Genomic DNA, 19,862 nt, shown 5'->3' with positions numbered 1-19,862 from the left:
TAACTAGCGAATGCAAAATGCTGTGTCGATGGTGAAAGATACTTTATTCGTCTTTCATCATTATCTTTGTTTTGATTAGACGCAGTGACGTCATGTGAGGACAGTCAAGGTGCCGCCGCTGCGTGAGCAACTGCCTGCCGCCAGATGGCGCCCTGGGAACGTCACCAGGAGGAAGCAGGAAGTGCGGGCGGGCGGGGCGATATCTGTGTGGGGCCGGGTCGAGGGCGGGGCGGTACGTGGGCGGGGCGAGGCAAGCCGAGACAAGCAGGTCTCCAAGGTGGGCGGGGCCAAAGAGAGAGGAACCTGTTCCATGATTTTCACACACACACACGCGCACTCACACACGCACGCACACGTACCCAAAAAGTACACGACAAGTACACGAGGGCACACATCATGACTGCCGTGCTTCTCCTTGGACTCGAGGTAACGCTAAAGTACTTTTTACTACACTTGCGTGCATGTATACACACACACGCGCACGCTCACACATCCATGGCGCTAGTCGTGTATTCGTGTATTTTGTCGAGCTCGAGTGCGTCGTAGTAGTAGTACGGTTGTTTGTGTATGTCGTGTCGTTTCGGTCGTCTAAAGTTATTTGGCAAAGGAAGGAAGGAAGGAAGGAAGGACGCATTAAGTGGCGTGTGTGTTTTGTTAGCTTGTTAGCGTTGCGCTCCTGCGCGCGCGCGCTCGTGCGTGTGGCTGGAATGTGCGGTGTGGTTGGGTGTGTTTGCTTGCGTGCACGTCAACCGACAAAAGAAAGAAGCAAGTAATCAACTTTCTTCTCCTTTCATGCATCGAACACGCCGTCAAGTACAAAGAGCAGTATTTCTACTAACTGTAGTACTATTACATTAGTTTTAGTCATATTCTAGTTGTAGTTGTGTCACGGTATTAGTAGTAGCAGTATTTGCATTAGACTTAGTTGTAATAGTATTACAGTTGAGTTTCACTAGTAATGATAGGGTAGTAGTAGTGTATATTAAAGTAATAATTGTATATTTTTGTTATATATTGCTATATACTAATCATAATAAACGAATGTTAGGACTAGTGGTATCATTGTATTAGTATTCATAGTAATAAGCACAGTAGTATATTTTTTAATAGTATTGTCATAGTGTTAGTAGCATTTGTAGTAGTATTATTGTGGCCATATTTGTAATATTATTTGAGAATCTCAGTACTATTAGTAGTGATGTTGAAGCAATGTCATCATTAGTAATACCATTGCAGTAGTAGCAGTTGTATTAGTAGTATCACTGGGGCAGTTGTACTCGTAGTATCGTTGTACTCTGATAGCAGCAGTAGTAGTAGTGTTGTAGAAGCTGTATTAGTCGTGTATTAGCTCTAGTACCATATCAGTAATAGTAGTAGAAGTGGAGAAGCTGGATTAGTATTAGTATTGGTATTACTGTAATAGTAGCAGTATAGTAGCAGTTGTATTAGAAGCAGTATAAGTAGTAGTATGACAGTAGTAGTCATGTTAATCTGAGGGATGCAGTAATACTGATAGCAGTATTGGCATCAGTCTGTACTTGTTTTTGGAAAAAAAAGCACTGATATTTTGACACTGATACGACTTGACTAGCATGAGCTTTTGCTTCCGTGTATGTGGAGCAGAAGTGCGTGATGACTATGGGGATACATACATGACGAAAAAACACGGCTCCTCTCCATGTTTTCCTTTTGCATAGTGTTCCGAAGCAACTCACGCAATCCCAAGATGCCCTTTTGGTGCTTTAGAGAAGCTTCTCAACTGTTTTCTGGGGGCCGCAAAGTTGTTTGGGAGTCACGTCCATGTTGAGGAGCACGCTCACCGTTGCCTGGCAACCCGCCATCCCAGCCTCAAGTCGGCCAACCGGAGCGCGGCGTTTCTGAGCATGCCGTGCCCGGCTCATGTGACGCTTTCAAAATGTCACCTGACATGTTGGTTGTGGCACAGGCGAAAGGTTGTTTAGTGTCACATAACTTCGAGGGCTTGTCGGATTGGTCGACAAATCTCACTTTTGCTATGACCATTGACAGGGAGTTTTGTGTGCGTGTGCCTGTGGGGAGGGTGTGGTCATGGGACACGCAAAGACGTGGGCGGGCGGGGGAGTAATTCCAGAAGGCCTCATGATACACCTGAAACAAGCACACACACACACACACAAGCACACGCACGGTGTTTGAGGTGTGTTCAGGTGTGTCCGACATTGACTCAACAAATTAACTTCATTGTCATTATTAACTTGTATTTGTCAACATGGAAACATAGCATGACATGTCTTCAAGTACAATATGACAATGATTTGATTTTTCCAGCAGGATTTGCCACCTGCCAACAAATCCAAAACAACCGATGCCCTCTTTCATAGCCGTTGAATAGCAGTAGTTGATTGGCCAGCAAAGTGGCCTGACTTGAACCTGATTCAAAATGGATGTGCTACTGCCAAGCGGAAGGTGAGGGAAAAAGAAAGCCCGAAGCGCGGACGAGCTGGAGGCCGATGCCGCGCGGCCTCGATGTTGCCCTTCGTCCACAAGGAGGCCCAACAAAGTCCTTGGGGCGCATGACTTGACACTTTCCCCATTTGTGTCGTTAACATCCTCTTTTGTTGGTCACATGACGTTTTTGGGGGATAACGCTGGATTTTTAAAGTTGCCATCTTTTTTAATATAATGTGTGTGTAGTGTGTGGTGGTCCATTTCGCTGACTTGCTCGCAGGCGGGGCTGGGTTTTGCGTCGATGTGAATGTGGCGTGAGCGAATGGTTGTCCTCCGACCGACTGGCGACTGGGTCCATCGCATAAGCAGAAATGATAGCCGGGTGACAAAACCTTCATTCCACTTTGAAGCAGTGGTACCATTGTTGGGCGACCAAGACAGGAAGCGTACGCTCAGACACGCACACTCCTCTGTGTGTGTGCTTGTGCACTTCCTCTGTGTGTGTGTGTGTGTGTAAGCTGCAGCGGTGATGTCAGTCACTTTAACAAGTGACAGACTTTGAACCCGGAGTTCTTCTGCACTAACTCACTAAGTCACATAAGCATTCACACTATCTGTGTGTGCGTGTGTGTGCGTGTGCTTGGGCACACGGGTGAGTGTGTGATGTCACTGAGGGGTGGTGACCGGTGGGCGTGGCTTAGCACTGACAGGAAGCAGACACTTCCCTCTGTAAACAAAACAAGGCCGAGATGCACCTCCTACTATTGTTCTGCGCGTGTGTGTGTTGTGTGTGCGCACAAAACAATATGATCTTTATTTGGAGACAGAAATGACGTCACATGTGGAAAAGCGTGTGTGTTGACTCGCGTGGTGACGGGCGTCAATGTGTTCACTCTTTTGTGTTTGTTGAATGGTGTGTGTGTGTTTGGGTGTGTGTCTTGACTAGTGATTGTGTGTTGACTGTCGTGTTTGTGTATATTGTCGTGTGCTTTGACCGTGTGTTAACTTGTGTCTTTGGCGTCGAGTGCGTGTGTGTCAAGTGGTGTGCGCGTGCGTGTGTCTGCTGCGTGGGGTGTGTTGAGGTGTGTTTGTGTGCGTGTGTTGACTCATGTCTGTCTGTGCGTGTCTGTTGCGTGCGTGCGCGTCTAGCGTGGGACATGTCACGACAGGGCGGACGCGAGCACGCCAAACATTCCGCTGACAGCCATTTTGAGTGCGCGCTGCCACATTTCAGGTGATGCGTGTACTTCCTGTCGTGTCTTAGAGAGCGGATGGTTGCCCTTGACCTTTCACCCCTCACCTGCGGAGCGGCCGCCTGTCCGTCAAGCTGAGGGGCGCGTCTGCTATCACCATGGCAACCACGTCCAGCTTGCTGGGCAGAGGTTAGTCTACTTCACGTTTTCAGCTTTGGCCGGCTAGCATTAGCATTAGCCAGCTGCAGAAGTTGTTTTTAGGACTTTGTCATAAGTCAACCCAAACATATTTTTTTTCAAGAATATGTTCTATGCAAGCCCACCAGTTAAAACAAGGCATTGTGCTAAATATTGTAATTGTAATATCGTAATAATAACAGTTATTCCACCGGTTTTTAAGCATCTCTTCAGGCGGCCATTTTGTCACTCCTGTCGACTGAAAATGACATCACAACTGCTCAGGGCTGACGTGTTTTCCGAAGCTGAGCCGTGATTGGCCGTTACCTGAGCCCTGAGCGGCTGTGATGTCATTTTCAGTCGACAGAAGACAAAATGGCCGCCCCCAGAAATGCAGTTCTGGAATAGTATGCAAAACGTGATTGTGACTGGCTCAGGAAATGAAAGTTGCGCGAGTTGGAATGACTCAAAGTCCAGTCGAAGTCTACAAATTCGGGTGTGTGATTTTGAACCGTTTGTTGTGTGTTTGTTGAAGGTGTGGGTCTGGTGCTGGTGGAGTTCCAGTACGAGTATGAGGGTCGCGACGGCTCCGTCATCTCCATCAAGCCCAACGAGCGCTACGTCCTGCTGGCCAAGACCAACGCCCACTGGTGGCAGGTGCGGCGCGACCACGCCTCCAAACCCTTCTACATCCCGGCCAAGTACGTCAAGGAGCTCCCGCCCGACGCGCCGTCCCTTCTGGACTTTGCCAACCAGCCGGCTCCTGAGGCGACTCCGGTCCCCGCTCCGGCGGCGGCGGCCCCGGTACCCGTGCCTGTCCCTCTGCCGGTCCCCGTAACGATTCCCGTTCCCAAGGGTCTGGAAGAGCCCGGCGGGACCAGAAGCAAACCCGGCGACGAAGTGACCATCCGGCTCAAACCGGACACGTCCGGTGGCTACCGCAAGACGGAGAACCGCATGTCCACGTTCGGCGTCCCGCTGGACTTCCTGGACCCGCCGCCGCCACTCGCCACGGCACAACGCCACCCCGCCGCCAATTCGGGTCCCGATAGCTCCGACAAAACCGACGACGCGACGGGGAAAAACCTGCCCGAGGAGCACAGAGACGTTGCTTTCAGCCCGGCCGAGCCGGCCGCCGCCCGACCCCACGCGCTTCCCATCCCCGTGGACACGCCCACCGTACCCGATGTGCAGGCCCTCAAGGACCCTGAGGTCGGGCCGGCGCAGGAAGACCGAGATGAGCTGGCGGCAGCGCGGCAAGAAACGGAAGACGAAGACGAATTGATCGAGGCCACGGAGGACAGCGAACAGGACAGCGACGGCCGGGAGGAGAACGAGGAAGGCAAAGTGGAAGAAGAGTCCAACCACATCTACGAGTCCATCCAGGATCTGCAACTGGATGGCCTGATTGGACAGTTGAACCCGGCTCCGCCCCCCACACAGGTAAACGGTGCCAAGGAACTATGTCGACGGGAGGGGGAGGAGCTTCATTTAAACAAGCCATTTGTAGACCGTTATGTTGATGTTGACGGGACGTCATGACTGTGGCTAGCGAGGCATGATGAGGAATTTGGTGGCGTCTGCTTGTCGCCATGGCGATGGCTGCTGGCTGCTGGCTGACACAAGAAACCCGAGGAGGAAGCCTGAAATATTCATTCATCCCTGCGTGTGCGTGTCTGTCGTTTGTCTTGACACCAGCAGGCCGGCGACCCCGCCCCTGAGCTGCCCCAGCTGCCTGACTCCGCCCCCTCCACCACAGGTCACACCCTCTCCTCTTCAAGCACCTCCTCTGAAATGATAAGCCTCTCTCCCCTCAGCCCGCAACAGGGATGGCAGGTCAGCGTGGGCACGTTTGGGGGCTTGAAAAGAATTCAAATTCAAAGAAATTTCAACCTCATTTCAGCCACAAAAATGGAGATTTCTGCTTTTGCATTTGAACCATTTGACCTTTCAAGTCATACATGAGCATTTTGTGCGTTTGTACTATGAGCAAAAGGAATACGAGCGTCTGATATTACAAAGTGTTTTATTGTGAAAGGGCTCTGTTGCAGATGCACACGGACCAGGAGAGCGGGAGGGTGTTTTACTTCCACCCGCTGACGAGACAGACCACCTGGTCGCAGCCGCGCTCGCCCTCGCCGCACCCGTCGTCCCCCCCGGCCTCGTCGCCCACTCCTTCCTCTTTGTCGCCGACGCCCTCGCAGGTAACAAAACACAACACACTTCACCTTTCGCACATCAAGATTGACGCTAAATTAAAGTTTCGAACTAAACAGTTGCTTTAAATCCAAAGCAAATACATTCTACTCAAAATTAAAATACAGCTGAATTCTGCTTAGACATTGATTTTTTTTTCTTCTCACATACCACTAGAGGGAGCCAGAGTACCACTAGTGGTACAAAGAGCCCACTTTGAGTAACACTGGACTATGACATGAACCTCATAGAACAAAGTTTGAGTGACGGGCTTTCCCTCCAGTCTGGCTGCGAGATTTGGGAGCAGCTGATGGACCAAAACTCCGGGAGGCTCTACTACTACAACCCCGTGTCTGGCGCCACCTCCTGGAACGCGCCCACGCTGGCGCCCCACGGCGCCCTCACCGCCACCGACGACGCCGTCAAGCCCGATGGCGGCCCGGTACCAGCTCATTGTTGCACTTTGACGCGCGTGTGTTGTCTTACACTACTTTTTTTTTTTTTTCTTTCTTTTATTGTTTGTGCCTGCGTGGATGGAACCTGAAGCCTCCACTGCCAGCAGAAGATTATCCTGTAGACGCACACAACGACAACGACACCGTCTTCATTACGGTACTCCACACATGCGCGCAGATAGACACACACACAGTATGACCGTTTTGAAGGAAAACCATATCAAAATGTGGTGATTAGGGACGATTTGGGAGCAGGGAATGATTCCAAACGCAGCTTTGCGTTTGCAAACCAGGAAGTTGAACATGAACCCTAACAAAATAAAAGCAGTCAAAAAACGAATGAGAAAGCGTCCATTTGAAATGATACTAATACAACCGCACCACATTTTTTATTGTTTTGCGCCATTTCCCAGCATGCTCGGCAGCACGTCATTCCCAGAGCGCACCTGGAGCTCCAAGATGGTGTCCGGATGGCCAACGGAACGCCCGATCAGCGCTTGGCGTGGCGGCACAGCGTGGCCGAGGACGTGAGTCGCCACCGGCGGCCAACGGCGTCTTGTCCGTCTGTCACCTGACTGGCGGCGGGCTGACAAACTTGCTTGTGTTCCCCAGTCGTTAGCTTCGCGACACTGGAGGAACGTCGCCGACTTCAGGAAAGACTCGCCCGACAGCACGCAGGTATACGCACACACACACACACACACACACACACACACACACACACACACACACACAGCAATGCACGCGCATTCAACGCCAATACATGCAGACACACACAACTGCACGTACGCACGCACATACATAACCCATACACACACAGACACACACACGTGCACACATTCCCACACATGCATAAACATACAGAAACACACAGGTCCACACACCTACATGTACACGTGCACACGCTTATGCGCAGACGTACACAACCACCCTCCCGCGTGCTGATGATGTCATTGTGTGTCAAGCGCTGTGATAGGCTGAGCTTGAGGAGGAATCTGTCCAATCCCAGCGCAGACTCCCAGCAGGTACATGTAGGTCCTGCGTTCTGATTAGCCGCTGACGTCCGTTGTGTTCTGGTCCCTCCATTTGTTTGCGGTTGCTATGGGAAACCGTTAGAACTCACGCTAAACTAACCCCGGGGTTGCGGCCCCCCCTGGTGGTGGTGGTCAGCTGTGTCGAGGCATCGGATGACAGTGATCGTGCGACTTCTGCAGGGACACCTGCTGGAGAAGGCGGGGATCGTCAACAAGACCAAAGTAGTCGATAACGGCAAGAAGATCCGGTGAGGCTTTTTCTCTTTTTTTTTTTTTTTTTTTTTTTTTTTTTGTCGTGGTTGTCATCCCATCGTGGTGCCGACAGGAAGAACTGGAGCCAATCGTGGACCGTCCTCCACGGCGGCATCCTCACCTTCCACCGGGACCCCAGGTCTGCCCCCAGCAGCAACATGGTGACTCGCCTTTCACCTTCACGCTCAAACCTGCCCCTAGCGCGCTCACGTGGCTCACGCCCCGTCTCGTCTCGTCACTCAGTCCAAAGCCTCGCAGATTGTTCCCGAATACACGGTGGAGCTGAGAGGAGCTTCGGTGTGCTGGGCCCCCAAGGACAAGTCGTCCAAGAAGAATGTACTGGAGGTCAGCCTGGTTACCGTGGCTGCGCACCATCGGTGTTCCCGCTCCGCTGATATGCTCGTGTGTGTGTGTGTAGCTGAGGACTCGTCAAGGTTGCGAATACCTGATGCAGTACGACACAGAGAGCATCATCACCGATTGGCTGAAAGTCATGCAGGACACCATCCGACAGCTGGTAAGTTAAAACACACACACACACACACACACACGCAGACACACACATACAGTTGTAAGCGTGGAGGCGTGTCTTTCAGGAACAGGAACACGCGTCGGACAACGACGACGACGACGCGGCTTCGGACAAAGAGGACAAAGACAGGAAGCGGGCGAGTGAGTGACTTCATCCAAAGACACGCCCCCTGGGCGCCTGACGTGGCAGCGGGCCGCGCCGCCTTTTTGTGTTGACTTCCCGTGTGCTTTTTACAAACTTCTTGTCAACTGAAGACGTTGTCGTGCCTTGGCAGGCAACCGAAGCTTGTCGGGCGCCGAGGCGGAGCAGACGCGAGTTCGCACCAAACTGCGACGCTTCCTCCAGAGGAGGCCCACGCTGCAGAGCGTCAAGGAGAAGGGATACATACGAGGTGAGCGCCGCCGCGTCGCCTCAGGCGCCGCCCTCGCGCGCGGCGTGACGGCCTCCTTTTCTCGTCTTCAGACAACGTGTTCGGCTGCCACCTGGACACGCTTTGTCACAGGGAAAACGCGACCATTCCAAAATTTGTGGAGAAGTGCATCAAAGCTGTGGAGAGGAGAGGTAACACACACACACACACACACATGTTATCAAATGAGCACTTCTTTGTGTTGATGGGCTACGTGCGTGCGTGCGCGCGCGCGTTCAGGTCTTGATGCGGACGGCATCTACCGTGTGAGCGGAAACTTGGCCGTCATCCAGAAGCTGCGACACAAAGCCGATCACGGTACCCAAGGCTCTCATTCACTCATTATTTCCGATTTCAATCCATTTTCCCCTTTGCCAAACCCGCGGCACAGGGGCCAAATTCGGCCCGCCATTTCCTTTGGTGTGGCCCGCAAAAGCAAAGCGTGTGTTATCGGCCTCCGCGATCCTTGCTCAAATCTGGACCACAATTTCAATTTGTCACATGTAATAAATAAAGGTGAGAATTTGCAAGACTTTTTTTGTTACCCTTTGGACAGTAACTTGAACAAACTACTTTCCTTGACGTGTGATTTCAAAACTAGTAATCTATCAACTGTGTATAATTACTAGTGCTGGTCAAGCGATTAAAATTGTGGAACTAATTAATCGCAAAACTTTGCATAATTGATTGCGATTCATCATACTTTTCAACTACAATTTTTTACGAAGCTTGGAACCGATATTTACTTGAGTAAAATCTTGGAATTAATGTGGGTAAAATACTAAAAGTATATTTCGATTCAAAGACTGTCCTAACAGCTTTCTTTGATCCTTGAATACGATTATTTTCCTGTAAAATACAATAGTTGAAAGATTCACCAATGACGTACAACTAATCTGCAAGATGTGCAAATTATTCTGGATTTCTCCAATGAGCCGTCGAGTAAATTTTTAAAGTAAAACTACGTAAAAGTCCGTCTTTGCGACAGTGACTCTCCTCTAAGTTTGGCTGCACAGTGAGCAGAGGTCAGCTGCTACAGAAAGTCATTAAAACGGAGTTAACTGAGTTCTTTTTTTTTTTTTGTGTGTATTATCAAATTTAAATTAATCTCCATAGTTAATGCTTTAGCTTTGACAGCCCTAATATTTTACTAACGCCGATTAAACAATTACATTGATTTTTATTTTTTTTATTTTATTTTTTTTACACCCCTGACTTAGATTCAGTAATCGACCTAAAAATAAAAAATACATGTTTTTCGAAATTATTGCCAAACACTCAATAGGCATTTTGTATAATTGACCCCCAAGTAAAAAAAAAAATCATTTTGGAGCATTCCCGACACCGCCTGTCATGATGATGATGATGATGATGATGATGATGATGACGATGACGATGAGGAAGTGGAGTGGCTGACATGATGCGGCGTTGCGCGCTTGCTTACAGAGGAGCAGCTGGACGTGGAGGACGGCCAGTGGGAAGACATCCACGTGCTGACCGGAGCCCTCAAGCTGTTCCTGCGCGAGCTTCCCGAGCCGCTCTTCCCCTTCAGCTTCTTCGACAAGTTCATCGCCGCCATTCGTCAGTCCCGCCTCCGCGCACGCTTGTTCGAATGTGGCTCTACTTGCGCCGCTCTTCCCTGAGGCGTCCGCCTTTTTTTCCCGCAGAACTTCACGACTACGGCCTGCGCGTGTCCTACATGAAGGACTTGGTGCGCTCGCTGCCGGTTCCCAACCACGACACCATGGAGCTGCTTTTCAGGCACCTGCGCAGGCACGTGCTCACACCCCACGTCACCCAACACCCCCCCCCCCCCCGCCCGGCAACTTGGAGGCTTCCTTAACCTTTGCCTCTCCTTGCTTCTCGGCACGCAGGGTGGTGGAGCACAAAGACGCCAACCGGATGTCGGTCCAGAGCCTGGCCATCGTCTTCGGGCCCACGCTGCTGCGCCCGCAGACCGAGTCGGCCAACATGACCGTCCACATGATCTTCCAGAGCCAGATTGTGGAGCTCATGCTCAACGAATTCCATGTCGTCTTCGTGCAGAGGTAGCGCAGTGGCGCGCGAACAACCTTCCTCAACTGAGATCCGAGACGTGCATTACAAACGAGACGCGGGTCCTTCCACAAGATAGAGCAATATCAATGACAGCGGGGTGCTTTGGACTCAAGCGTATTGCTGCCACAGTAGAAAAAAAAAAAAATAGAAAAAAAAGAGTTCAGCATCATGTTGTGATAAGATGATAAATGTATGGCAGCAATACGCTTGCGTAGCTTTGCAGTCCAGCCAGAAGGAGAGCGCCTTTGAGGAGTCGTCACTTCTTTCCACTAACATTCCCACAAAGAGGAAACGGAAGGAAGACTTCTGCTGGGATACGAAAGACAAATGATGACATCACTCACGTGAGATGCTCACATGATGTCAGCCAATAAGATCAATAGCAATAATTTTGATGAACAGATTTTATTTTATTGTGAGATGCTCAGATGACTTCCAGTGTTAGATTGTGGAGCTCCAGTTGAAAAGTTAACAGTTAAAGTCTACACATAACCAAAAGTAGAAAAAGCCCAAAGGTCATCAACATTGAAACATTTCTACTCGCACACACGTCCAAATTGTCAAACGGAAAATGTACAATGATGATGTTTCAAATGATTTCACTGTTACTGGAGCTGCATTACCTTTCATTTTTAAGTTTCTGACTTCATGAAATATATTTTGTGCACGTTTAATGCTGTAACATAAATAAGAAAGCCTCTATTGTAATTGTTTGATTGTTTTAGACATTCACACAGAGATATTATAGGGTAGTAAATTAAATGACTCAAGGCACTCTTGGATAAAAGAGAAGCTTTGTCTGACGTACGTGTTGACGTGTTCTCTGGGTAAAGGGAGACTTTTGGGCACTGTGGTTTTCCGTCCGTCGTTATGGCAACCAAACATTTCGTTTGACCGCCCGCCATCAAGAAATAAAGCCAACAGGTAAAAACGGTCTCATAATTCATAAAACTGCTTTAATTGATAGTGTGAACTAGTGAAAGTTAGCGTTGAATCTGTTTGATGCCAGATGCTAACATGCAACACATTTGTTTAGCCTCAAAGCTAACGCTAAACGCCATTACAAGCCGTTCTTTTTTTTTGCGGGGACGTAAAAGTGTATGTAAAGACGGCGTTGCTGTATAGTTTGTTTTGTAAGATTTTAATCGAAACTTCGGGCACAAAAAAGTAGCTGGGAAGAAGTTGCCATAGATACTTGAATCAAGCAAGTGTCCAGCTGGTTAGGACGTTTTTACGCATTTTATATTTTGTATATTATGGAGTGTATTGACATAATTTCAACAATGCAATGTGACAATAACAATGTGACAATAATTGATGCGATGTTTTTAATGTATTTTATCCGTACAACAAAAGGCCGAATTACTGAAGTAGCGCCGCCGACAGGCCACAGTGCGCATACGAGCACGGCCGCCATCTTGGGAAGGTAACAAGGGCAGGTGTCTTTTGGCGTCAGTATAGGATTTCTAGGTCCTCTGAGGCCCATTGGCAAAAATGACATCTTCTCGGCGCGACGTCATCGACTTCTCGGCGTTGGAGAAAGATTTACGCGCCGGCGTGGAGGCAGAGCGCAAATACCGACGAGAGAATGACGCCAAGCTGAGGGCCGTCGAGCAAGGCGTGGCCTCGTACGAGCAATTCAGGTCGGATCAAGCGGACGGGGAACAGGGGAAGCACCTTTCCATCACGGAAAGCATTTGTCAGATTATTTTTTTCTTATTCCTTTTTCCTTTAGGGGTCTGGTCCTGACTAGTCATCTGACACCTCTCCACATGAAGGACAAGAACACTCGCAAGCACGCCCCATGGAACCCACTGGTTGCTCCTGGCAACACACCTGAACCTCGAGAACATCCATGCACACCTGACCATTAATAACAAAACTCACACTGGAGCCTCAATAACGACTACACACCTAATCGTGACAAAAATACACACCTCCCCCTTGATAACAACACGTATACACACGCGCATATAGACGATTTGTAACAAGAACAACTCACCGGACTCACCATACCTGACATCGACATTTCACACCAGACCCTCAATAACATGTGTAGGAAGTTGAATGTGGGCACAAGTTGTGAATAAAAGTTGTATTTTTGTAATCTAAACCGCGAATGAGGAATTCATTTGAAAACGTGTCCGCGTGCAGCGACATGACCACCAGACGGCGCCACTGAGTAAGTTTCATGCCAAGCGCCTCACAACTCTGGAGCGCGGGATTTGGCGCATGCACATGCACGCAGAGGCAAAGAGGAAGTGTGGGCTCGTGGGCGCTAGTCTTCATTCGCTCTCTCTCCCACACACACTCAAAAGTTGCAAGAGCAGCTGCTGTCAATCATTCGAGCGGCAGCAGCAGAAGAGCGCAGGCGACCTTTGAGACGGGACAGGTGCTTCAAAACCCACCGGACTTCTTCATCTTGTGTGTGTGCGCGCTGTTCACAGAAAAGATACCTGAAACAGAATCGGACGACATGAAGCCGGCCGAGTTGAAAGAAGAAGTAGCCAAGATCCTCAACCAGGCTCCTGAGTCCAGGAAGCTTCTAGTGGAAAACTACAACAACTTCATCAAGGTGGCAGACTACTGCTGCCACAACTACGTCCAGGCCAGTCACTACCAACTAACTAACTAACTAACTAACAAACACCGCTGCTTTCTTGCACCACTGCTGCAAGCGCTATGTACCGGTACTAACTTCCACAAGTCCATCTGACAGGCTTGTAGCACGTCTCCATCAATGTTGCTACTGCGGCACATGAAAATACAAATACTACAAGTACATTTGAGTCTGCAGATACTACACGCTAGAGCTGTGCAATATCGAGAAACATTGATAGAATAAGGCGATGTTTTCCACTTCTTTGTAAAAGAATCTTTTATACAGACCACACAATGAAATGAATCAAAGATGAGAAAAGGTTAAGTCAAACCCAAATATCTGGTAGAAGCAGTTTAGAAGGAAAACACTAAAGTGAACGAGTTAAAGTAAATGCAACGCCAACACGTGGCTTCAAGTCACATTCAAATATGTCAAATGATAGCTAAGCAGAGGAAGATAAATGACCGCATTCCCTCAGTAGCGTGCCAGCAACGCTAGGCTAAGCGTGGCTAACGGTTTGCGCTCATGTGACGTGTCCATCATGCAGTCGGGGGACGACGCGTCCAAAGCGTTGGAGGAGACCAAGTCGCTGACCGCCCAGTCTCTGGCTAGCATCGCCTACCAGATTAGCACGCTAGCTACCAGCGTGCTAAGTCTGCTGGACGCGCAAAGCCAGCAGCTTGGCCACATGGAGTCAGCCATCAACCTCATTGGGCAGGTACGTCTCCTTTGTCCGCCTCTCCCATCATGCTAACCACAACAAACGCGGACGTGTGACCCTCTAGACGGTGGAGATGCACCGCGAGAAAGTTTCCCGTCGAGAAATCGGAATCTTCACGGCAGTGCGACGGCTCCCCCGCGGGCCCAAGGTCTCCGCACCTGTCGCGCCGCCGCAGCCGCGCCCCCCTTACAGTCGCCGGCCAATCGGCTACCAGCAGCTGGACAGCTTGGGTCACGCCGTCAAGGTACCCAGCCGTCGTTTTCCACCGGCTGTCGATCATCCTTACGCTGTCGCTCATCTTTTACCTCACGCAACAACAAACGCAAGTCAGCGTCTATGCTAACAGGAAGTGGCTGCTGCCGCAGCAAGCCACTTCCTATTCTTCATCGCACGCACACATGCGCACACGCATTTGAATAAGCTTCCTTAGAAGTTCTTTGACATTGTACGGCAACTCGCACACACATTGACATGCGCACACACACACACACACACACACACGGATAGTTGTGTGAGCGTGGGAAGATTTTTTTTCTTGGGAATTTGTTGCAGTTGATTGTTGTCTGAGACTGAGCCTCCATTGATGCTGCAAGGCCCTTCCCCCCTCTGCCCCCTCCGTCCCCCCTTTGTGTCCCCTTGCAACTCCCCATCCCACCCCAACCTTTCATGTCCTCCCAACAGCTGACTGGGAAAGCGGGCGAGGGAACCGGAAGCATCCGGAAGCCGGGCTCATCCATCAGGTTTTAGTTTTGTGGTTTACTCGCTGTTGCCGACTTGAGCGTCAAGTTGTTGCTCTTTTTTTTGTTTGGTTTTTAGGTCCAGCAAAGCCGTAGCAGAAGGCCTCAAGTTTGCAGGGGCGCCCTCTGGCGGCAGGTACTGCACACTGCATCAATTCAAGGCAGGGGGAAAGTGGGGCTGGGTGGGTTGGTTATACTGTCTATAAGATTATATTTCATCGATTCATTCATGGCTTTTTTTCTTCTGAAATTGAATGATAAAAATGTTTTATTCATTAATCTAATTCAAAACATGTTTAATTGAGCTTATTTAAATACATAAAAAATGTTTCCCCTAAGATAACGAAAAGCTTTTATCGGAACATTAGAAGTGATAGAAAATGTGCGATGAATTATCGCTTACTGGTGATTTCATTGTCTGCTATTTTGAAGCTCCACTTTTGGGAAAGCTGTGGCTCCGCCCACCGTCCCTTCCCCACCTGAAAGTGATGTCATCACCGCACTACTTGAGGATGCCCCGCCGCCTCTGCCGGATTTGTCTGAGATTTCCGTGGCCCCGCCCACTCCCCTTGAGTCTGCCGTGTCAATGACTCCGCCCCCTCTGCCCGATTTCTCTGAGATGCCAGTGGCTCCGCCCCCTCCGCTAGACTTAGCCATGCCAATGGCTCCGCCCCCTCCGCCCGATTTCTCTGAGATGCCAGTGGCTCCGCCCCCTCCGCTAGACTTAGCCATGCCAATGGCTCCGCCCCCTCCGCCCGATTCATCTGGGATTCCAGTGGCTCCGCCCCTTCCGCTGGTCTCTGCAATGCCTCTGGCTCTTCCCCGTTCAGAGACTCCGCCCACCACTATTGATCTCCCGCTGGCTCCACCTCCATGTTTAGAGACAGGTGAGGAGTGTCACCATGGCAACATTACTTGATCTCCTCTCATGATTGGTCCGTTGATGTTGATGGAGACGACGACGACAACGACAATGTGGATGACGATGATGTTAATGACGAGAACTATCGTAATGACCTCGTTGCTGTTGGTGACCACCATAATGGAAAATATGACGTCGATAAAGTTTCTGATGACATCATTGTTTTTCTGCAGTGCTGGAGGAGAGCAACCTCCCTCCGCCGTCTCCCCCAGCCCCCGATCACGACCACGTCTTTCCTCTGCCGTCCAATGAAGAGCCAGATCTTCCGGCTCCTCCCCCACCAACCCAGGAAGTAGATGGTATCACACGCACGTACACGAATATCATCATCATTCGTTCTTAGTGGAGGAACTATCCAGGTCCACTGTGGTTAATAATTCAAATGGTGCTCCTATCAGGACCATCAATTAATTTTTGAGAGCAAATTCCATAGGAAAGGTCATGACCGTTACTGATCAAAGGATATGAAAATGACCCCAGCCCGTCTCGTGACCTCGGAAAGGAGTCAACATTGAGCGTCACTCGAAACTGCAATATTTCCCATCATGCATTGTGGCAATCAGCAAAACGTATCTTCCCTCTTCTTGTCTCCTGCGTCTGCTGCGCTTGCGCACGCAGGCGGGGGGGCCGCGCGGCCGCCCCCCGCCCGCTCCGTGTCGCTGAGGGTCCGCTCGGGCCCCGCCTCCCGCCGCCACGGCCGCTGCCTCTTCCCGCCCGCCCGCTTTTCTGTCCATCTGCCAGTGCTCATCCCCCCGCCTCCCTCCTACCCGGCCCCCCCTCAGCCTTCCTCCTCTTCCTGGGCCGGGCTGGGCCTGCCTGCTCGTCTGGAGCATCTGGGTAAGAAGCGCTTCAGTTGCAAACTGCGCTACAATCGCAACGTCACTTAAATCAATTTACTGCTACAGTCGCACCTGGAGTTGAATTGGTCCCATGACCTAGCTCCTAACTCCATTGAGTGGCCAGGTGATAGATTGACTTTGGCGTTTGATATTGGCTGTTGGTGGGGTCAACTGTGAACGTTGACTAAAGCCCCGCCCCTCTGTCCTGATTGGCTGCTTCCTCATGTCACTCACGTGTCCCTTGGCTGTTCTGTCAGATCTGGAGCTGCCGGCCCTGCCGCCGCCGCCGCCGCCGCCACCGCCGTTGGATGACGACATGGCAGCTGAGGAGCTCAGTGGCGCCCCCCCGCATTACCTGGAGAAAGGTACTGCAGCAATTGCTCAAGTTTCACTTGATTGCTCAGATAAGGATGATTTCTTTCCAATTAACAATGTGTAATTGTTTGCCTATCTGTGCCAGCGGTGTATAGCGACAGGTAGAACTATACGTCCGATCCTGTGGCCAGGCTCAAGTTGCGCCCCCGTGACCTCTTCGCCCCCAGTGGAAATAGACTCCACTCCGCCTTGACCATCTGACATTTTCAACGCATCCTAAACGACTGCAAATCAACTTGAGAATGTGCACAACCTTACTGCCTGCCTGTGATTTCACACCTGAAGAAAGCAAAAACAAAGTGGGGAAGGATTCGACGCCGCGCCGTGCACGGCCTTCGCTTCTCCCGCTATCGATGGCGTTCGGGACCGAGCCCGTGCATGACAAAAGTTCGCCAGTCATTGACCTCGCCACAAAAAGCGTCCACATTTGTGTAGAAATTCCACAAGATGGCGGCAAAGCACCACGTGACTCACTTCAAGATAAAGTCTACCGTACACACATCTGTGCTAATGTCAGCTTTTGCTATGCTTGATTAAAACAAAAAAAGTGAACCCATTCGAAACATTTTCCTTCACTAATATGCCTTATCTGCACAACCCAATTAAAAAAGAGGTTTTTTTTTTTTGAGGAGAAGTAAAAGAAGAGGGAATTTGTGATAGGAGTTTTAAAGACAAAATTCTTCTGTGAGCAACGCTTCTGCAAGTTCTGCATCTCCCTCATCTTTGTGCTGTTTTGATCTAGAAAGAGAAATTCTGCCCCAGAAATGAAAACTTATCCCGGAGTTTTGTGTGGAGCGGTCAGGACGGCACCCCCATCTTCCCTCGCATCGCTGTGCTCACTTGACTTAGTTGGCACCAAAACAATACTTTGATTTTAGACGCGGCTTTGGCCTGAGCACTAAAACGGTTTTAGGAAGTAGGCGAGTACGCGTGTAGCCAATATGCGGGCCATTATTTGAAAAGACGAATCATTCATAGGGAGGACTTGTTGGTTTGGAGGCGACTTCCACTGCCGGAAGTCACGGTATGGTGTCACTTCCTGTTTCCAAAGGCAAAGAGCAGGGACTCATTCATGAACCAGAGACGTTGTTGTAAGAAAACATTCATTTAGTCAAAAAGAATAAATATTAAATAGATAATAAATAAGACTAGTCGCTCAGTAGAAAAGTGGTCAGATGGCGCCTCCTGCTGGCGGCGGGTCACATGGCGGCAACCAGGAAGTGCAACTGCTGCAGGTGCATTTTGGTTTCGCTGCGGATCAACTCCCACGACGCGCTGCCGCCCTCCTGCGCACAAAAACACAACAGCACGTTAGGCACTCTCCGCACTATTTGCAGTACTTTGAGTACTTGTACTCCAGAGTACTCACTGTGCCGTTGAGAGTAGCCTTGATCAGTTTGCCGTAGTACCGGCGCAGCGCTTTGCAAAAACAACCGCCCCTCTTTGCTGGTGAAGTCTAAAAAAAAGGAGAAAACGGATCGGACTCAAGATGATAACTGACATGTTGTACGAGCGCATACATCCAATAGGGCGTGCATACATAATTAGCAATAAAACATTTTGAAGGCTCCCAAACTGTGAATGGATTTACACACTCCTCAGTCATTCTAAAATGTTTCTTTTTGGTTTTCCCAACAAATTTCTCATCTTGAATTGCAGTGATTCCATTTTTCACCAAAATTGGCTGAAATGTCGAGGATTTGTACAAGCTGAAGTTGAACAAAGTCTGGAAACGATTCGTCTATAATCAAAATAGTTGTCGCGTCATTTGATCGTCGATTACTTGTTGACCAGCTAGGTCACTCCCAGCCCACCGTCCAAGATTGCACAGGTCCCACCCCCGACTCATACGTCCAATTAATCAGATTGCGCTACTTTATGCCTCGCATACAATCGGAACTTGTAGGCGAGGCGAGTTGGGGGGCGGGGCCGGTGCAAGTGCGATCACGTGTCTTAGTCATCATGTCATCTTCCAAACCGCTTATCCTGTACAGGGTCGCGAGGAATTGCTGGAGCCTATCCCAGCCGACAATGGGCGAAAGGCAGACTACACCCCGAACTGGTCGCCAGCCAGTCGCAGGGCACACACGGACACCGACACGGAGCGGGAATCGAACCCACGCTGCCCGCACAAAACTCAGGCGTGTGTACCACTACACTATCAGTGACCGCACGTGTCTTAGTTAGGGCAGTCAACTGGTTATTAATTGATTTGTTGGTTAAAAGTGCAAAAGTCGATTAATCCGTTCAAGCCCAAAAAGGGTCTACAGAACATAGCAGGTGCATACATCGCTGACGTCGGGTGGAATCCTTACATGTCTAAAATCATCCCGTTTCTCAGCCAATCACCACACATGCGAACATAAGGAGAGGAGTACATACACACGCGCTGAGCTCTTCCTTCTGTCTGTGCACGACGATGAGCAGCTCCTCCAATTTGTTGGCGTCCCAGCCCACTTTGGTGGTGTTGACTCGCTGGTACAGATCCAAAATGTGTCCCAAGTTGTTCCGGACAAAAGTGATTTTGCACGCCGCCTGCGAGATGCGACACGCGGGTTAACGTCTGCGCTCGGATTGGCCGTCACAAGCGCGGGAAGTGCGTCTCACCTGAGAATTCTCCACTTGCTTGTAAAGCTGTCTTGGGAACGGAAGCGGAAACTCATCCTCCGTGTAGGGACCACCCTGGAAAGTCATTTCATTAGGTGGGCACTCAGACAGCAGGTAGACCCCCAAATCTCCCACCCCCCAAGACCGTGAGGATGGCATACTTACCAGGTCCCGCAGCAGAGACAGGCACCTGTTACTCAAGTCCGTGTATCGTTTTAGCCAGTCGCAGCTGAGCGTGGGTACAAAAACCCCAAAAAGGACGAGGAACACCTGTGCACGTCTGACCCCCAACATGATGAAGCTGATGTGTCCCACATGCTACACTC

At 50.0% G+C, this 19,862-nt stretch overlaps 4 protein-coding genes across 8 annotated transcripts; 3 read left to right on the top strand and 1 right to left on the bottom strand.

Annotated features, from left to right (window-relative positions):
- Window positions 1-234: 234 nt before the first annotated feature.
- LOC147134184 (rho GTPase-activating protein 27-like) lies at window positions 235-11,540 on the top strand. Of its 3 annotated transcripts, none has more exons than XM_086056824.1 (21): window positions 235-426; window positions 3,692-3,809; window positions 4,333-5,240; window positions 5,499-5,633; window positions 5,849-6,001; window positions 6,277-6,435; window positions 6,540-6,605; window positions 6,862-6,975; window positions 7,061-7,126; window positions 7,414-7,473; window positions 7,663-7,730; window positions 7,808-7,895; window positions 7,978-8,079; window positions 8,153-8,251; window positions 8,331-8,406; window positions 8,541-8,657; window positions 8,729-8,827; window positions 8,916-8,993; window positions 10,122-10,256; window positions 10,343-10,448; window positions 10,550-11,540. In XM_086056824.1, exons 2-21 carry the CDS (start codon window positions 3,779-3,781, stop codon window positions 10,725-10,727), a joined length of 2,838 nt encoding a protein of 945 aa, XP_085912950.1. In that variant the 5' UTR covers window positions 235-426; window positions 3,692-3,778; the 3' UTR covers window positions 10,728-11,540. The 3 variants fall into 3 exon arrangements, with proteins under 3 accessions (XP_085912950.1, XP_085912949.1, XP_085912948.1); XM_086056823.1 differs by having other exon boundaries at window positions 236-426; window positions 5,496-5,633; XM_086056822.1 differs by having other exon boundaries at window positions 236-426; window positions 5,496-5,633; window positions 7,414-7,479.
- Window positions 11,541-11,543: 3 nt separating this feature from the next.
- Window positions 11,544-12,846, top strand: dnaaf19 (dynein axonemal assembly factor 19). Of its 2 annotated transcripts, none has more exons than XM_086056914.1 (3): window positions 11,544-11,657; window positions 12,190-12,376; window positions 12,469-12,846. In XM_086056914.1, the coding sequence occupies exons 2-3, from the start codon at window positions 12,228-12,230 to the stop codon at window positions 12,605-12,607; spliced, it is 288 nt and encodes a 95-aa protein (XP_085913040.1). In that variant the 5' UTR covers window positions 11,544-11,657; window positions 12,190-12,227; the 3' UTR covers window positions 12,608-12,846. The 2 variants fall into 2 exon arrangements, with proteins under 2 accessions (XP_085913040.1, XP_085913042.1); XM_086056916.1 differs by having other exon boundaries at window positions 11,557-11,657; window positions 12,195-12,376.
- A 107-nt stretch (window positions 12,847-12,953) lies between these two features.
- Window positions 12,954-17,485, top strand: LOC147134182 (uncharacterized). Of its 2 annotated transcripts, XM_086056844.1 has the most exons (10): window positions 12,954-13,341; window positions 13,883-14,053; window positions 14,121-14,300; window positions 14,738-14,796; window positions 14,873-14,929; window positions 15,226-15,680; window positions 15,889-16,014; window positions 16,334-16,552; window positions 16,812-16,919; window positions 17,015-17,485. In XM_086056844.1, exons 1-10 carry the CDS (start codon window positions 13,210-13,212, stop codon window positions 17,032-17,034), a joined length of 1,527 nt encoding a protein of 508 aa, XP_085912970.1. In that variant the 5' UTR covers window positions 12,954-13,209; the 3' UTR covers window positions 17,035-17,485. The 2 variants fall into 2 exon arrangements, with proteins under 2 accessions (XP_085912970.1, XP_085912971.1); XM_086056845.1 differs by lacking the exon at window positions 16,334-16,552 and having other exon boundaries at window positions 12,956-13,341.
- A 488-nt stretch (window positions 17,486-17,973) lies between these two features.
- On the bottom strand, window positions 17,974-19,830 carry ifnphi1 (interferon phi 1). Its single transcript, XM_086056146.1, has 5 exons — window positions 19,702-19,830; window positions 19,537-19,611; window positions 19,312-19,464; window positions 18,299-18,385; window positions 17,974-18,215 (listed from the first exon to the last, which is right to left on the bottom strand). The coding sequence occupies exons 1-5, from the start codon at window positions 19,828-19,830 to the stop codon at window positions 18,129-18,131; spliced, it is 531 nt and encodes a 176-aa protein (XP_085912272.1). The 3' UTR covers window positions 17,974-18,128.
- Window positions 19,831-19,862: the final 32 nt, after the last annotated feature.

This window comes from Filicampus tigris, chromosome 16 (assembly GCF_054856515.1).
Source record: "Filicampus tigris isolate MCC_2025a chromosome 16, RoL_Ftig_1.0, whole genome shotgun sequence".
Lineage (NCBI taxonomy): Eukaryota > Metazoa > Chordata > Actinopteri > Syngnathiformes > Syngnathidae > Filicampus > Filicampus tigris.
The sequence above is the reverse complement of the archived record's forward strand: the minus strand, read 5'-3'. Positions and strand labels throughout refer to the sequence as shown.

What these genes read in the sequence shown, in the direction of transcription:
- dnaaf19 (XM_086056914.1), top strand. Translation starts at nt 12,228, where the DNA reads ATGACATCTTCTCGGCGCGACGTCATCGACTTCTCGGCGTTGGAGAAA. An exon ending in GCCTCGTACGAGCAATTCAG is followed by an intron (nt 12,377 to 12,468) that starts GTCGGATCAAGC and finishes TTTTTCCTTTAG; the next exon opens with GGGTCTGGTCCTGACTAGTC.
- ifnphi1 (XM_086056146.1), bottom strand. Translation starts at nt 19,830, where the DNA reads ATGTTGGGGGTCAGACGTGCACAGGTGTTCCTCGTCCTTTTTGGGGTT. An exon ending in AGCAAGTGGAGAATTCTCAG is followed by an intron (nt 19,465 to 19,536) that starts GTGAGACGCACT and finishes CGCATCTCGCAG; the next exon opens with GCGGCGTGCAAAATCACTTT. An exon ending in AGGCTACTCTCAACGGCACA is followed by an intron (nt 18,216 to 18,298) that starts GTGAGTACTCTG and finishes TTTTGTGCGCAG; the next exon opens with GAGGGCGGCAGCGCGTCGTG.
- LOC147134182 (XM_086056844.1), top strand. Translation starts at nt 13,210, where the DNA reads ATGAAGCCGGCCGAGTTGAAAGAAGAAGTAGCCAAGATCCTCAACCAG. An exon ending in AAGCCGGGCTCATCCATCAG is followed by an intron (nt 14,797 to 14,872) that starts GTTTTAGTTTTG and finishes TTTGGTTTTTAG; the next exon opens with GTCCAGCAAAGCCGTAGCAG. An exon ending in TGCTCGTCTGGAGCATCTGG is followed by an intron (nt 16,553 to 16,811) that starts GTAAGAAGCGCT and finishes CTGTTCTGTCAG; the next exon opens with ATCTGGAGCTGCCGGCCCTG.
- LOC147134184 (XM_086056822.1), top strand. Translation starts at nt 3,779, where the DNA reads ATGGCAACCACGTCCAGCTTGCTGGGCAGAG. An exon ending in GGCACAGCGTGGCCGAGGAC is followed by an intron (nt 6,976 to 7,060) that starts GTGAGTCGCCAC and finishes TGTGTTCCCCAG; the next exon opens with TCGTTAGCTTCGCGACACTG. An exon ending in CTGCCCCCAGCAGCAACATG is followed by an intron (nt 7,896 to 7,977) that starts GTGACTCGCCTT and finishes CTCGTCACTCAG; the next exon opens with TCCAAAGCCTCGCAGATTGT.